Source organism: Neoarius graeffei, chromosome 8 (assembly GCF_027579695.1).
Source record: "Neoarius graeffei isolate fNeoGra1 chromosome 8, fNeoGra1.pri, whole genome shotgun sequence".
NCBI lineage: Eukaryota > Metazoa > Chordata > Actinopteri > Siluriformes > Ariidae > Neoarius > Neoarius graeffei.
The window spans coordinates 57,218,953-57,236,637 of NC_083576.1; the positions used below are offsets into that span (position 1 = coordinate 57,218,953).

Genomic DNA, 17,685 nt, shown 5'->3' on the forward strand with positions numbered 1-17,685 from the left:
TGCAAACTCCGCACAGAAAGGCCCTCGCCGGCCACGGGCCTCGAACCCAGACCTTCTTGCTGTGAGGCGACAGCGCTAACCACTACACCACCGTGCCGCCTGATTTCCTGTTTCTTGTCTTTAATTCTGCTGAGTCTACCATAGCCTGTTTGTGCCTCATTCAACCTATGGACTGTTTCACTGTTTTACGATTTTGCCTGCCGTTCTGGATTGTTTACCTGTCTTCACTTGTAATAATAAACACACCTTCTGCACTTACATCCGTCTCCCAACCATCTGTGACAGAATACTTCACACTCCCTGACAAAGAGAAGCACATTCACCTGTTCATACGTCATGTTCAGGAACAAACTAATGTTAATGGCGCTAAAACAGCCACCGTCAAATGGTGCAGTTGGAGTCATGTTCTCGGACTCGACTCAGATCAATAGTGGACTCGACTCAGACTCGACTTGAAATTTTTTTAATGACCTGGACTTGACTCAGACTTGAACACTGGGGACTCGAGACTGGACTCAGACTCGAGGTTTAGTGAATCGACTACAACACTGATATATATATATATATATATATATATATATATATATATATATACATACACATGTAATTTATCTTGTAGGCAATGGTAATAGAAAATTAACCAATACTTTGTGATCAGTGTCATGGTATAAAGTAAAATAACTATGTTTTTAAATTACACTAAATAAATATTCACTATCTTGTCCAATGTTTTAGTATTTTTATTATCTAGATGGAGATTTGAGAGCAAAAACACACACACATATACACATAACTATCACTCACCTGGCCAGTAGTACATATAGACTCTCTTGCCTAGTTTCTGCAGAGTTACCCAGAGGGGTTCGGAGCCGTTCCACCACAACGGTAAGAGGCTGCCTGGATTGGTTCCAATAAGAAATACTTCTGACGAGGCCTGATCCCACATATAATTCCCTGTCATTTGGTGTACTTCACAATGGCGACCTGGTACATCAAAGAAGTGTTTCAAAAGAGACCAAGATGATCTGTTGAGTGGACTGTAGATTACATGAGACTGAACAATTGAATCAAGTTGATTAGGTGACATATGAAAACTCTTTAAACAGTTAATCTATGAGGTGAAATATTAGTTTACACTGATACACTGAAATTTTTCCAACTATGTACTTAGTTCAGTCATCTTCCAACAACCATTCAGAAATATCAGCATCACCATCACAAGCATACTGTCATTATAGAGCTTTACAAAACAATATGTGCTGGAAAAAAATTAGCTGACTAGCGGGGCAGCTCGTATCAATGGGCTAGCAGGGCTAAGCACCCCCCCCGATACGCACACATCTTATCTGTGGTGAAATAATAGTGATTAAATAAATATTTGGTGTGTATTTTCTGTGATTTGTTCTCGTGAGGAACGATATGGCAGATATGGTAGCTGTGTATTACGAGAACTTCGATGTGGAAGGGCACCATTTTGGTCCTGGATCACAGCAGGTGCGGGCTGCTGTCCGCACACTGGATACGGCATTCCAGACTTTAAACTGGTAGATCAAGGTCTGTGTAAGACATGTAAAGTGAAGTAGGAGAGTAAATGCATGTGTATTGAAATAGACAAAATTCTGTGCAGTTGTTTATATATACACAAGCACAGACGAATTATTTACAGTGGTGCTTGAAAGTTTGTGAACCCTTTAGAATTTTCTATATTTCTGCATAAATATGACCTAAAACATCATCAGATTTTCACACAAGTCCTGAAAGTAGATGAGGAGCACCCAGTTAAACAAAGGAGACAAAAATATTATACTTGGTCATTTATTTATTGAGGAAAATGATCCAATATTACATATCTGTGAGTGGCAAAAGTAAGTGAACCTCTAATGTTAATGTTCATGAGTCCACCATCAGGAGAACACTGAAAAACAACGGTGTGCATGGCAGGGTTGCAAGGAGAAAGCCACTGCTCTCCAAAAAGAACATTGCTGCTCATCTGCAGTTTGCTAAAGATCACATGGACAAGCCAGAAGGCTATTGGAAAAGTGTTTGGTGGACAGATGAGACCAAAATAGAACTTTTGGTTTAAATGAGAAGCGTTATGTTTGGAGAAAGGAAAACACTGCATTCCAGCATAAGAACCTTATCCCATCTGTGAAACATGGCGGTGGTAGTATCTTGGTTTGAGCCTGTTTTGCTGCATCTGGGCCAGGACAGCTTGCCATCATTGATGGAACAATGAATTCTGAATTATACCAGTGAATTCTAAAGGAAAATGTCAGGACATCTGTCCATGAACTGAATCTCAAGAGAAGGTGGGTCATGCAGCAAGACAACAACCCTAAGCACACAAGTCGTTCTACCAAAGAATGGGTAAAGAAGAATAAAGTTAATATTTTGGAATGGCCAAGTCAAAGTCCTGACCTTAATCCAATCAAAATGTTGTGGAAGGACCTGAAGCAAGCAGTTCATGTGAGGAAACTCACCAGCATCCCAGACTTGAAGCTGTTCTGTATGGAGGAATGGGCTAAAATTAGTCCAAGCCGGTGTGCAGGACTGATCAACAGTTACCGGAAACGTTTAGTTGCAGTTATTGCTGCACAAGGGGGTCACACCAGATACTGAAAGCAAAGGTTTACATACTTTTGCCACTCACAGATATGTAATATTGGATCATTTTTCTCAATAAATACATGACCAAGTATAATATTTTTGTCTCATTTGTTTAACTGGGTTCTCTTTATCTACTTTTAGGACTTGTGTGAAAATCTGATGATGTTTTAGGTCTTATTTATGCAGAAATATAGAAAATTCTAAAGGGTTCACAAACTTTCAAGCAGCACTGTAAACGTTTTAAATAATATAAAATAGTGATATATTTTATTCACTGTAACCCCCCCAAAATAATACTTCAATCCTCCACTGCTAACAAGCATTATTCAGTAAAAGAAACCTTTATTAATCACATATATACTCAAGCACAGACTTAAGCACACAGTGAAATGTTTGCTCTATATTTAACCCATCTGATGCAGTGAACACACACATGCACACACAAGTGAGCAATGAGCACACACATACCCAGAGCAGACAGCAGCTATGCTACAGTGCCTGGGGAGCAGTTGAGGGCTAGGTGCCTTGCTCAAGGGCACTTCAGCCCAACCTTCAGGCCATGGCTGCCCCACGTTAACCTAACCTACATCTCTTTGGACTGTGGGGGAAACCGGAGTACCCAGAGGAAACCCACGCAGACACGCAGACAACATGCAAACTCCATACAGAAAGGCTCCCATTGGCCGCTGGGCTCAAATGCAGAACCTTCTTGCTATGAGGTGACAGTGCTAACCACTACACCACCATGCTGCTCTACCAACTACCAAGTTCACATTTTCAAAATTCTTCATGCGATTAACATAACAGCACTCTAGACCAACCTGTTAATACAAGAGACGACAAGTGTGACTCATGATGGATAGATGTGTGTGTTGGATGCGTTGGTCTAAGCTATTAAATGAAGTTTGATGGCTGTTGGATGAATCCTTACTGAGTGGCAGAACATGGCTTCTGATTCCCAGTGTATTTCTATGGGGCCATAATGCATTGCTGCCAATGGGAGAAAAAGGGATGGACAAAAAGCAAGAAGTGCACGTCATAGTTGATTTCGTGCATGTGTTGGGTGAATTTCTCTGAAGTGTTATATTACGTTTGGTGGCTTTCTGATGAAGTGTAACCAAGCAGAAGAACTCCATGTACTCCTATATGGCAAAAAACCCCACAAAAAAACAAGAGAACGACTGAGTCTTTCCAAGACCTGTATAGAAGCACACTATTTGGGCACATGATGGATGAGCTGAAGTTGGTTTGGGGTCAATACCTGGAAAAATGCAGGAGAAGAAGCATGATGAAAAATAGTGGTCTGATGAATAACATTAGTGTGCTTGCTTCATAAATCACACTCAGATTTAGAATCTTTATTCAGAAGACCTACGTCATACAGTATGATTTTCAGTAGGGCTCTGGAAAAATTGAAAAAAAAAAAAATATATATATATAGTTGTATATTTATAAAATACATATAATCATCCCCTCCTAGAACTGCCACCTTATTGTGGTGGAGGGGTTTGTGTGCTTGAATGATCCTAGGAGCTATGTTGTCGGGGGCATTAGGCCCCTGTTAGGGTCTCCCAAGGCAGACAGGTCCTAGGTGACAGGCCAGACCAACAGCAGTTCACCAAAACCCTTATAGAGAATAATCGATCAAGGACTGTGACGTCACCCGGTATGGCACAGCCGGAGCCCCACCCTGGAGCCAGGCCCGGGGTTGGGGCTCGTATGCAAGCGCTTGGTGGCCGGGCCTTTGCCCATGGGGCCCGGCCGGGCTCAGCCCGAAGCAGTGACGTGGGCCCGACCTCCTGTGGGTTCACCACCCACAGAGGTAACCATAGGGGGCCGGTGCAGTGTGGATTGGGTGGCAGTCAAAGGCAGGGGCCTCGACGACCTGATCCCTGAACACAGCGGCTAGCTGTTGGGACATGGAATGTCACTTTGCTGGGGGGGAAAGAGCCTGAGCTTGTGTGGGAGGTTGAGAGGTACCGGCTAGAGATAGTCGGGCTCACCTCCACGCACAGCTTGGGCTCTGGAACCCAGCTCCTCGAGAGGGGCTGGACTCTCCACTTCTCTGGAGTCGCCCATGGTGATCGGCGGCGGGCTGGTGTGGGCTTGCTTATAGCTCCCCAGCTCAGCCGCCATGTGCTGGAGTTTACCATCGTGTGGCGGTCGGGGACAGTGCCTCTGGAGTGGCAGACTGGGGTGGTGGTCCCTCTTTTTAAGAAAAGGGACCGGAGAGTGTGCTCCAATTATAGGGGAATCACACTTCTCAGCCTCCCAGGGAAGGTTTACTCCAGGGTACTGGAGAGGAGAATTCGGCCAATAGTCAAATCTCAGATCCAGGAGGAACAATGTGGTTTTCGTCCTGGTCGCGGAACACTGGACCAGCTCTATACCCTTCATAGGGTGCTTGAGGGTTCATGGGAGTTTGCCCAACCAGTCCACATGTGCTTTGTGGATCTGAAGAAGGCATTCAACCGTGTCCCTCGTGGTATTCTGTGGGGGGTGCTTCGGGATTATGGGGTTCGGGGCTCTTTGCTAAGGGCTGTCCGGTCCCTGTACGAACGGAGCAGGAGTCTGGTTCGCATTGCCGGCAGTAGGTCAGACATGTTCCCAGTCCATGTTGGACTCCGGCAGGGCTGCCCTTTGTCACCGGTTCTGTTCATAATTTTTATGGACAGAATTTCTAGGCGCAGCCAGGGGCCGGAAGGAATCCTGTTTGAGAACCACAGGATTTCATCTCTGCTTTTTGCGGATGATGTTGTCCTGTTGGCTTCTTCAAACCAGGACCTTCAGCATGCACTGGGGCGGTTTGCAACCAAGTGTGAAGCAGCTGGGATGAGAATCAGCACCTCCAAGTCCAAGGCCATGGTTCTCAACCGGAAAAGGGTGGCTTGCCCTCTCCAGGTTGGTGAAGAAGTACTGCCTCAAGTGGAGGAGTTTAAGTATCTCGGGATCTTGTTCACGAGTGAGGGAAGGATAGAGCGTGAGGTCGACAGGCGGATCGGTGCAGCCTCCGCAGTGATGCGGTCGCTTTACCGGTCCGTTGTGGTGAAGAAGGAGCTGAGCCAAAAGGCGAAGCTCTCGATTTACCGGTCGATCTACATTCCGACTCTCACCTATGGTCATGAGCTTTGGGTAATGACCGAAAGAACAAGATCGTGGATACAAGCGGCCGAAATGAGTTTCCTTCGCAGGGTGGCTGGGCGCTCCCTTAGAGATAGGGTGAGAAGCACAGTCACTCGGGAGGAGCTCGGAGTAGAGCCGCTACTCCTCCACATCGAGAGGAATCAGCTGAGGTGGCTCAGGCATCTCTTTCGGATGCCTCCTGGATGCCTCCCTGGGGAGGTGTTCCAGGTATGTCCCCCCGGGAAGAGGCCCCGGGGAAGACCCAGGACACGCTGGAGGGACTATGTCTCTCGGCTGGCCTGGGAACGCCTCGGTGTTCTTCCCGAGGAGCTGGCCGAGGTGTCTGGGGAAAGGGAAGTTTGGGCTTCCATGCTCAGACTGCTGCCTCCGTGACATGACCCCGGATAAGCGGAAGAAGACAAGACGAGACGAGACATATAATCATGAAAAACTACAGTAAGTAAACAGTAAGTCATTCTAATAAATAATATGATAAAGAACATGATAATGACAAAAAAGAATAATAATGATGAAATACATATTTAAAAAAACCTAATTATTTACTATAAAATAACTTTTCACTACTCTTTTAAATTTCTTAATAGTTGACAGCGATTGAATGTCATCCGGTAAGGAGTTCCAGCTTAGACACGAAATTTGAGATCTTATTAGACCCCAGTTCGTGTTGGATTTAACTGTTCTCAGCATAATTTTATTGCGAGTATTGTACTTGTAGAAATCTGTGCCTTGAGAGAAACTTGATGTATCTTCAGATACTTTGTTACAGAGGTGGACAAAGTACCCAGCTTCATTACTTAAGTCAAAGTACAGATCCTACTGGTCAAATGTTACTCCGGTACAAGTGAAAGTTGTCCAGTCAAATTCTTATTTAAGTTAAAGTACTGAAGTACTTGCTTTTAAAAATACTTAAGTATTAAAAGTACATTTTCTGTCAATGCATCATTGTATTATTGCCACAACGGTTACAAAACCTAATGCCGTGACCAAAGACAGAAATGTGAATTCACAAAATGAACACATGCTGTGCCATCATGGCGGTTTAACGTTAAGCTAACTATTCAGTGAAACTCCACCTGACATGCTAGCAAATGCTTTTCAAACTCGAAATCATATTGGGTAGCTAACGCTACTAGAAAAGAAATATTTCTACATTCTGTTTATTTGGCAAGATTATGCTGAAACATATTTCAGAAAGGACTTCAGATAAGTTAATGTTATTCGTGTTAGTGTAACTCTGTTTTACATGCTAACTAACAGTGTCCAAGTTAACTAGCTATATGCAAACATTAGTCGTGGACAAGACTGTGGCAACTTGGTGGGCAAATCCATAGAAAGTCATTTGACTAACCAGACTGCATAGCTACGTTTGCAATGTCATCGCTAGCTCTAAAAGCACAGACAACTTCATTGCAAGCTTTCTCTTGGAGTAAAACGTTTATATACCTCGATATGCTCTTGCAGGTTGGACGGCGAGTTTTTGTAGGCCGTGATGTGGTTCGTTTTCGACAAACAAAGCAAACATTTAAAACGAAACATTTTTAATCCTTTCAGAAAACTGAAACATGGGTTCCAGGTATGGTCATGAGTGCGTGCATTCCCCAGAAGAACCGCCTCCTTCCATTCTGCCATCAACTGATTGTGTTCAAATCATGCTGTTGAGAAATAATTGAGCTTGATTTTATCCAGTCTATGGACGTGACGTGACCCTAGTGATTACTGATAGTCTATCTCAGTGTCACCTGCGAAAAAACCAATCACGTTTTAGAAAAGAAAAGAAAAGAAAAAAACATCAACTTTCAAAGCCGCTTCATAGTAACGAGTAACGAGGACCTTGACAGAAATGTAGTGGAGTAAAAAGTACGATATTTGCCTTTCAAAGTCATAAGTTTCCAACAAAAAACAATACTCAAGTAAAGTACAGATATTCAAAAAGTGTACTTAAGTACAGTACTCAAGTAAATGTACTTTGTTACTGTCCACCTCTACTTTGTTATACATGTAGAGACAGCCATGGCGCTCTCTTCGCTGACATAGGTCCAGCCGTTTGAGTTCTTTGGGTGCGTCAGTAGAGGAGGACCAAGGCAATCGATTCAGGATTAGTTTGGTCACTTTGTTATGAAGTATTTGGAGTGAATCATTAACGTTTTATTGTCCTTATCACCCCAGACAATGGACGCATAATCAAATAGAGGGACTATTAATTTCACACGAATTCAAAAACCCTAAAAAACAGTGAATATTCAGAGAGGTAGTCTCAGTCAGTACTGTGTGTGCAAGAATCTTGTACAAATCCCAAATCAGCCCATACAATACTGAATACTGAGGTCATGTTCAGATGATCTCTATAGAAGGATTGATCCTGTAATGATACAGGTAAGAAAGTAAGCGATTTCTGCCAGTTTCTTCTCTTATTCTTTTAGTGTCTTTGAAAAAAATAAAAACATTTTGCCGAATTTCAGTCTGCTTTATAGGTTGTGGGACCAGCAGGCTTTGCTCATAATCAGGGTCTGACTTCATTGTTGGCTTTCTTTGCTATTGCCTGGGTGTGTATTATTGTATTAAACTGTACCCCAGGCTGAGGGGGAAATGCATAAGCCCAAGCAAAACATCCACCATCAGCAAAATGCCCTTATGCAGCTGCAGGGATTGGGAAAGTCTGGACTCTGACTCTGTATGTGTTGTGATGATTGTTCCAGTGAGGCCCAGAGAAAGAAAGCTTTCTGAAGTAGAAAGACTGAAAAGCCTAAGTTTTCCAACTGTCCTTCTTTGAAGCAAGTGACCCATCAAGTAACAGAAAAGGTTTGTAGCAAGAAAAATGAAGAATGCACCAAGCACAAAACCAAAGCAACAGAACTAATACCTGGTATGTGTCCATATAGTAAATCATCAAGATATAAAAGGATATAAATGAGATCTTTAATGATCTTTCTCTCGTAAATATATACACCGATCCACACACCTACATTCAGCTTTAATGTTCCTGCAGCTATCATTTTATCTCAATAAACTTATGTCCTTGTTGATAACCACTTTACCACTTTGGAGACATGATTATCTAGCATATTATAAACAGGCTCCTTACAAAGCCTTGTATGTGGTGAAATATGACTCGGATTAAAGCAGAGGTTAAAAAAAGACTGGATGAACACATACTTGCTTCTTGACACATGCAACCAACAGAGGACAAGCACATGGATCCAGGCCCCTGATTATAGCTTATTGCAACATAAAGGGACAAATGTAAAATATCAAATGGCATCTTGAGTTTCTGTTTTGGAGACATCATCAATATCTAGCCTGTCATGAACAGGCTATCTATAGCTGGAACAGTTTGAGCAATTAATGTATGATAACACCAGTATACAACCTAGTATCAAAGTTTATAACAGTTTGATAGAACAGTATTCATAACAGAAACATTTCAGCATTTTCCGACTGCCAAAGACATGAAAAAATTCTATATTAAATCATCGTCAAGGGAAAGCTTAAACGTGAAGGTTTTCTTGTTTTTTTCTCCATGAAGTATACCTGATTCCAACTTTTCATCGTATTAAAAAAAGCAAATCATTCTATTCTAAACTGTACTAAAATGCCTTTTTTAAAAAAACAACGCTTTCTTTTTCAAGTCTTCTGACATTTTAAATCACTATCTCCAAATATGACTTGAAGTAAAACAACAGCCTATAATATAAGAAAAACACACTTAGCTACGTAATTAGCAGTGTTGTAGTCGAGTCACTAAACCTCGAGTCCAAGTCCAGTCTCGAGTCCCCAGTGTTCAAGTCTGAGTCAAGTCCAAGTCTCATCTCATCTCATTATCTGTAGCCACTTTATCCTGTTCTACAGGGTCGCAGGCAAGCTGGAGCCTATCCCAGCTGACTACGGGCGAAAGGCGGGGTACACCCTGGACAAGTCGCCAGGTCATCACAGGGCTGACACATAGACACAGACAACCATTCACACTCACATTCACACCTACGGTCAATTTAGAGTCACCAGTTAACCTAACCTGCATGTCTTTGGACTGTGGGGGAAACCGGAGCACCCGGAGGAAACCCACGCGGACACAGGGACAACATGCAAACTCCGCACAGAAAGGCCCTCGCCAGCCACGGGGCTCAAACCCGGACCTTTTTGCTGTGAGGCGACAGCGCTAACCACTACACCACCGTGCCGCCCTAAGTCCAAGTCATTAAAGAAAACTTTGAGTCGAGTCCACTATTAATCCGAGTCGAGTCCAAGAACAAGATTCCAACTGCACCATTTGACGGTGGCTGTTGCTGCCTTTATGTGAAACCGTCTCTGTTGGACTAACGTTACTGCTCAACTGCCCCATTTTAGTTAACAGACTACAGATAAGAAGCTAGTTCATCATTCAGCAAGCCCCGCCCACTATCAACAGGGCAAGTAACATGAGAGAGGGTTAAGACTAGCTAGTTCATTGGTCAGCAAGCAAGCCCCGCTATCAACAGGGCAATGAACACAGCATGTCACTTAAGGCCTCTGCATGCTCTTGCGACAAGGCTTTCGCAGATAGCTTTTCGCAGACAGTTGTAATTTATTGTTGAGCGGGGAGTTATAGGCGTGCGCGATGTTATTCACCGGCACAACGCAAGGGGGCGCGAAGTCGCTAGGAGTAGTTGGTGGGTGTGGTTAGTGGAGTGTTTATCCTCCGGTTACTTATAATGACTAGAACTTTTTTTTAATAATGACTAGAACTGGAGTCGTATAGATGTACGTACTTCCTCAATCAACCGCTCTTCATGCTGCTCCATCTTCGCTCGTGTTTTTAAAAATGCCGGTCGTGAAAACAAAACAAACTGGGAAAGTAGTGAAGCGGAAGTGCGTGTACAGCGGATGTAGAGTGGACCAATCAGAGCCCTCTTGTCTGCGACGCTGTCTGCGAGGCTTCTGCGGTGGTCACAATTTTTGGGAGGTGCGCGCAGAGCGTCTGCGAAGGTGGGGGGGCTACGCAGACACTATCTGCGACACCGTCTGCGAGGACTGGGTTGTCAGCATAAATTGGCCTTTACTTCTCTGGGTGGAGTCTTACCAAATGACGACTGAAGTTCGAGGTTGTATCGTCTCCTCGATAGTTCTTCTACATATGGAACACATCGCAGTGCATTTTTTCCCACTGCACGAGAAGTCTGTATAAGGAAAGTGGACAATCCTAGGGCCATTCTTTCCAGGCATTTTAGCGCCATTAACGTTAGTTTGCTCCTGAACATGACGTATGAACAGGTGAATGTGCGTCCTCTTGCACAAAATTCGTATAAAAATTAATGTAGATATAAATATTTTATACCAAATTATTATGGCATGTTGCAAAAATAAAGAAAACATCCGAGTCCTCGTCTCCAATTTACGAGTCCGAATGCAGTTAATGCACGGGTCCGAGTCCAAGTCATCAGTGCTCAAGTCCAAGTCAAGTCACAAGTCCTTACAATTAGGGCACGAGTCGGACTCGAGTCCGAGTCCTGGACTTGAGTACTACAAGCCTGATTATTAGTATGGAAAGTACTTTTGCTGAAGGACAGGACTTAAAGCCGTGAGCTGTGCTAAGATCTTCTAGACAATGGCACCATTCAACCTTGGCAATATCTACTTTCCACTGTCTTAACAATATGATTTTCTTTGATAGCACTTTGATCCTCTGGATCTGCCTGTACTTTGTTCCAATTAGAAGTTACTGCCTAATGTGAAAGCCAAATATAAATCTTATAAAATCTTTTTTTTAAAAAGGATCTACTATGAAATCCCACCCAGAATTAGATTAGAGGAGTGAAAGTTCTGGGTTGTTGGATGTTTTTTTTGGCCTATCTTTTCTATTTTCTTTCTTCTCCTACTAGCCCCTATGGTTTCAGAGGATCCATTTTAGGGACTGTATGGCACCAGGCCAGACAAGCTTTTTTCTCCACCTTTGTATATCAGAGCAGGCATTCCGAGAATTTCTGTCACCCTGATCCTGACCAAGATAGACCAGTTCCTTAAATGCATGAATGAATAAATGAACGAAAGAACAAATGAATGAATAAAATATATTTTTTCATTCTTGCTATATTTGAACAGTCTTTTACTAGGTGCGATCCTTTAAAATTGCATTTAGCTGTTAAAAAACATGTAATAAGCATTTATGGTGACATGGACAAAATAAAAAGACACTTTTTTATCCTTGCATTTAACAGTATAGGAGGTTGACCAATAGCAGTATACACAACATAAAACAGTTTTAAACTGATATGAGCAAAATTATATACAAAATGATATACAGTACTTTAATACTTTAGCACTCCTCATTTGGGAAGAAAACAATACAAATCATTTGAAGTAACCTTTGAAAGAATTTGTTAATTGGATATGGGAATCAGGATAAGCAGCTACAGGTGATGGATGGATGGATGGATGGATGGATGGATGGATGGATGGATGGATGGATGGATATGGGAATTTCCTGTCAGATTCATCATCTTTGACTCACTGGAAATATTATTGCTTAAGCAGAGAGAAGTTGATAATGGGAGGAGAGTATATCCCAAATACTGTATAAGTATTTAACTAGAAGAGCACTCAGTGGAGTGCATATCTCCGCCAAGCCACACATTATCGACATCAAAATCAGTTAAACCTAGGAAAATTCTAAAGCTGTACACCAAATTTCATCAAAATCCATTCACTACGTTTTGAGTTACATTGGGAAAAGACAAAAAAAATCCTGGATCCACATATATATATCCAGATTTGCATCAAAATCTAATCAATTGTTCCTTGGCCCATAGCCCACCTTTCCTCAAAACTTCATCAAAAGCTGTTCACTACTTTTTGAGTTATGTTGGGAACAGACAAACAAAACAAGAAAACAGAGTCATATATATCCCCTGCCCTATATACCAACTATATACCAAGTTTCAAGATATTATTTGTCACATTTTTCAAGTTCTGCTGCAGGAAACCAACCCTACCTCTTTACACTGACCTCAGCAGCCCATGGCATCAGCCCATCGGACCTTTGGTCCAGGTGAGCTAAAAATTTTAATTTCTCACACTTCTTAGTATCAAAAGGTACAAATACATTACTTAATCAACACATATGCCAACTTTCAAGACCGTACCACTCATAGTTTTCAAGTTCTGCTCTGGAAACAAAACCAACCCCTAAGACAAACCTGAGAGACCAAGTCTGAAATTGTTTCCATGGAAACATGAAATATTAAAATTTCTCAAATTTCTTAGTATGAAAAGGCACATCTACATCACCTTGTTAACATGTATACCAAGTTTCAAATCCATATCATGAATAGTTTTGGATATATGCTCTAGAAACAAACATTGCTCTTAGAAACTAAGTCAAAATCTATTTTTTATGTCAAAATTTGAAAAATACTTTTTTTCAAAAATCCAAAATAGCAAAAGCCACCAGTTCACATGTTGCTTGATATGTATACAAAGTTTCATGAAGATATCTTCAGTAGTTTTAAAGGTATGGCCCGGAAACGAAAACGTGACCAGACAGACGGACAGACGGAACCTGTTTCTATATCAAACAAATAGAGGTGAAAACATAACCTCCTCCAACAAAGTTGGTGAGTTAAAAAACAGACTGTGCTTTTCTGCCTTCTTCTATCCAGCACGGATACATATTTACTGTTGAATTCTACTGAATCTATTAAATTGTTGGGGCATGGGCATGTATGCGCAGAGGGGGAGGCATTAGGTGCTCAAACACCTACCCTTTTTCTCCTCGATGACCATGGTGCCCTTTTTGGCAAGGCGTTGTTGTTGTTGTTGTTGTGTTTTTTTTTTTTTTTTGCCTGCCCATAGCTCTTATCAAGAAGAATTTTAACAATTAATAATATTTAAACCACAAGTTAAAAAATGCCATCCATAAGATGAATGGTGAAGATGCTGGTAGTCCTGTGTTTATTACATTGTCTTTTTGCATGCCCCTAAGCTGTAGATAAGAATCCTTTGAGTGTTATTTGTTATTAGCATTATAATTTATTTTGTCACTTTGTGTCTATTTCAAAAATAAACTACAGCTAAAATATATTATTGATTTGTATTTGCTTCATTATACTGTATATTACATATGCAATACAGATTCATAACTGAACAGCGTTACACCTTCCCAACCTTACTGAGACCGCTGTGTTGTACAACAGTGCTTTCTGGTATGCATTCTCGCCTGCTTACAGCCCCAGCAGACACTGGCCAAAAACAGCAATGACCAGGTACACCAGCTGATCATGTCCTCTAACAGCTTGAAAGCAGTATGCAACTGAGTAATATTCAAATAACAATTACAATAGTACATTTTCATAAATGCCAAACTCTTATACGGTGTAATCATAAAGTACGATGCAGTATGTTATAAGATTTCATTTTGCATTAAATTTCACAGTGATGGCTCGGCAGGTTACGTATAGTTGGTGTTCTAAAATCTTGATCCGTCTGCCCCTTGGAAAATTTGAGCACCTGCCCCTCAAAATGCCTCTGCATAGCCCTAGACCTGGGACTGATATTATAGACTTTGTACAGTTAAGACTAAAAACTTGTAAATGTATTTGTGTGCCGTTTGTTTTTCTCTATATTGTATAGAATGTAATGCTTAGAATGTAAACAAACTGGTGAAATGACAGTAGCAATTTGTGAAAAATGCAATAGTAATATTTCTTCTCATCTCATTATCTCTAGCCGCTTTATCCTTCTACAGGGTCGCAGGCAAGCCAGAGCCTATCCCAGCTGACTACGGGCGAAAGGCGGGGTACACCCTGGACAAGTCGCCAGGTCATCACAGGGCTGACACATAGACACAAACAACCATTCACACTCACATTCACACCTACGGTCAATTTAGAGTCACCAGTTAACCTAACCTGCATGTCTTTGGACTGTGGGGGAAACCGGAGCACCCGGAGGAAACCTACGCGGACACGGGGAGAACATGCAAACTCCACACAGAAAGGCCCTCGCCGGCCCCGGGGCTCGAACCCAGGACCTTCTTGCTGTGAGGCGACAGCGCTAACCACTACACCACCGTGCCGCCCAGTAATATTTCTTCTCATCTCATCTCATTATCTCTAGCCGCTTTATCCTTCTACAGGGTCGCAGGCAAGCTGGAGCCTATCCCAGCTGACTACGGGCGAAAGGCGGGGTACACCCTGGACAAGTCGCCAGGTCATCACAGGGCTGACACATAGACACAGACAACCATTCACACTCACATTCACACCTACGGTCAATTTAGAGTCACCAGTAAACCTAACCTGCATGTCTTTGGACTGTGGGGGAAACCGGAGCACCCGGAGGAAACCCACGCGGACACGGGGAGAACATGCAAACTCCACACAGAAAGGCCCTCGCCGGCCCCGGGGCTCGAACCCAGGACCTTCTTGCTGTGAGGCGACAGCGCTAACCACTACACCACCGTGCCGCCTCAGTAATATTTCTTGAAAAATAAAAAAGATACATTCTTACCATCAAATACTTTTATTCCATATTTTGTTGCTTTTTTTCTATTTTTTGGAGTTGTATTTTCAAGTAGAGTTTTTATTTCGTCCATCCTTGTTTGGTTCAGCAACACGTTGCACCATTTTGTTTTTCTCTACTCACGGTATATGAGTTGATAGCCTAGTAGTAGAGTAGCCAATCAGAGTGCACGATTGCTCACATCCAGTGAATGTGGATAATATATTAGGGTGCATCAGTTGCCCCCTAAAAATGAAAAGTTCCTCCGATCATGATGCATTTTTGTTTTTATGTTCCTTTTGGTAAGAAAACACACTGGGTGAAATCTCATTCTCATCTCATTATCTGTAGCCGCTTTATCCTGTTCTACAGGGTCGCAGGCAAGCTGGAGCCTATCCCAGCTGACTACGGGCGAAAGGCGGGGTACACCCTGGACAAGTCGCCAGGTCATCACAGGGCTGACACATAGACACAGACAACCATTCACACTCACATTCACACCTACGGTCAATTTAGAGTCACCAGTTAACCTAACCTGCATGTCTTTGGACTGTGCACTGTAAAAAAATGTCCATAGAATTAACAGTGAATTTATGTAAAATCATGACATAAAAAAACTGTAAATACAAAAACAATGAAGCAGTGTGTAATTTACATCAATATACTGTAAAACGCCTAACCAAATACCACTGTTAATTTAACAGTAAGAATATGTTGAATTGATCATTTTTTTTGTAGAATTGTTGTAGTTTAAACACAGACAAACTGTAATACTAAAGCAGAAAGTGATAGTTAAAATTACATCACTGCCCTGTTAAAAAAATTAAAAAAATGTCAGTAGAGGCTCTCCGGCACATTTTGTAAATCAAATAAAATATCTGTCTAGTAGATCATTGCTTGTAACCATCATTTTACATTGAATCCCGGTGAAATGTTCATGCAATCATTGTTTATTGTACAATGAATATTCGTAAAATTAACAGTTATGTATTGATTATTGTACATTGAATACCTGTAAAAATTTACATTTAGTTATCATTAATTGTACATGGAATCCCAGTGAAATGTACAAGTTATAGAGGGCTCCGAGATGATGCTAAAAATAGTAACACTGCGCGTGCGCGGCCATCTTGGAAGTCACTCGCGCCAGAGTGCTCATAGAGTACACATCATAGAGTACACATTTAGCGATTCGTTTCCGCGTTAGAGGGCTTAGAAGCTTGGATTTTTTAAGAATTTAGACATCTGAAGTGATGGAGCACTACTGTGAAAGTTTGGATAAGCAGGCACGGGAGCGTTATGCTGAGAAGGTACGTTTCATTGGGAATGTAGATCCATACACTGTTAGTGAGAAGGAATGGAAAGCTGACCCGCTTGTTGCCGCATTTAACATACATAGATCTTGTGAACTATCTAGTGTTTCACCCAAGTCCATTTTGTGAACTAAAGGATTTCCAGAACTACAAGAGTATGGAAGCATACGATAGATTTGTATCCGGTTGGGTCCGCGATGTGTCGGTGTTTACTGCTGAAGACGGAGAGACAAAAGTGATCAGAGGGAAAGTGTTACACTCGCAGAGACTATCCCAGCCTAGTCTACACCCCTGGATAATATTTGACAAGAGACATGCTATTTTGTGTGCACATTGCAACTGCATTGCTGGACTTGGGGAATGTTGCTCCCATGTTGCTTCCCTGTTGTTTTATGTTGAAGCGGCCACGAGACTGAGGGAAAATACGACGGTCACACAACAGCCGGCAAACTGGATGCTACCGGTAACTATGAAATTAAAATAACTATTTTAGTAACTATTTTAGTAACTATGAAATTCAAGACAATATTAACCTACCTGTCACAAAGTGATCAGAACAAATCCGGATACAGTCAAGTTGTCCTAAATTTGATCGGCTGATGGCAGCCAGCCACTGTCGTCTCCTCCGCTCGCTTTTCTCCTGTGCTGCAATTCCCTGGTTAGTCACGACTTTAGGGAGTCTGTGGAAGCTTTTGCCACCCTTTTCCCCTCGGCTACTACAGCCAACAATGACACACGTATTCGGCATTGTCACCCCTTTTTGCTTCGCTGAACAACAACAATGCACTGACACAGCGACCTTTGCCTTCCAATATGGCCGCCGCCGGGTGCGCGCTGACCTCGAAGCACTCTATTCTGTAATGTTGTTTACATTTCACTGTATTTTTAACAGGATTATTCTGGCAACCACAGCTGCCAGTATTTCTCTGTAAAAGCAACGGATTTTTTTTTTTACAGTGTGGGGGAAACCGGAGCACCCGGAGGAAACCCACGCGGACACGGGGAGAACATGCAAACTCCGCACAGAAAGGCCCTCGCCGGCCACGGGGCTCGAACCCAGGACCTTCTTGCTGTGAGGCGACAGCGCTAACCACTACACTAAAATATATATATATATATATATATATATATGGGCGGCACGGTGGTGTAGTGG

At 42.3% G+C, this 17,685-nt stretch overlaps 1 protein-coding gene across 1 annotated transcript in view; it reads right to left on the reverse strand.

The window, feature by feature from the left end:
* Positions 1-17,685, reverse strand: part of enpp6 (ectonucleotide pyrophosphatase/phosphodiesterase 6) — a 35,257-nt gene that overhangs the window by 16,563 nt on the left and 1,009 nt on the right. The window contains exon 2 of the mRNA XM_060926965.1: positions 805-984. Within this exon, the coding sequence (XP_060782948.1) occupies positions 805-984 (180 nt within the window). The remainder of the gene's footprint in view (positions 1-804; positions 985-17,685) is intronic.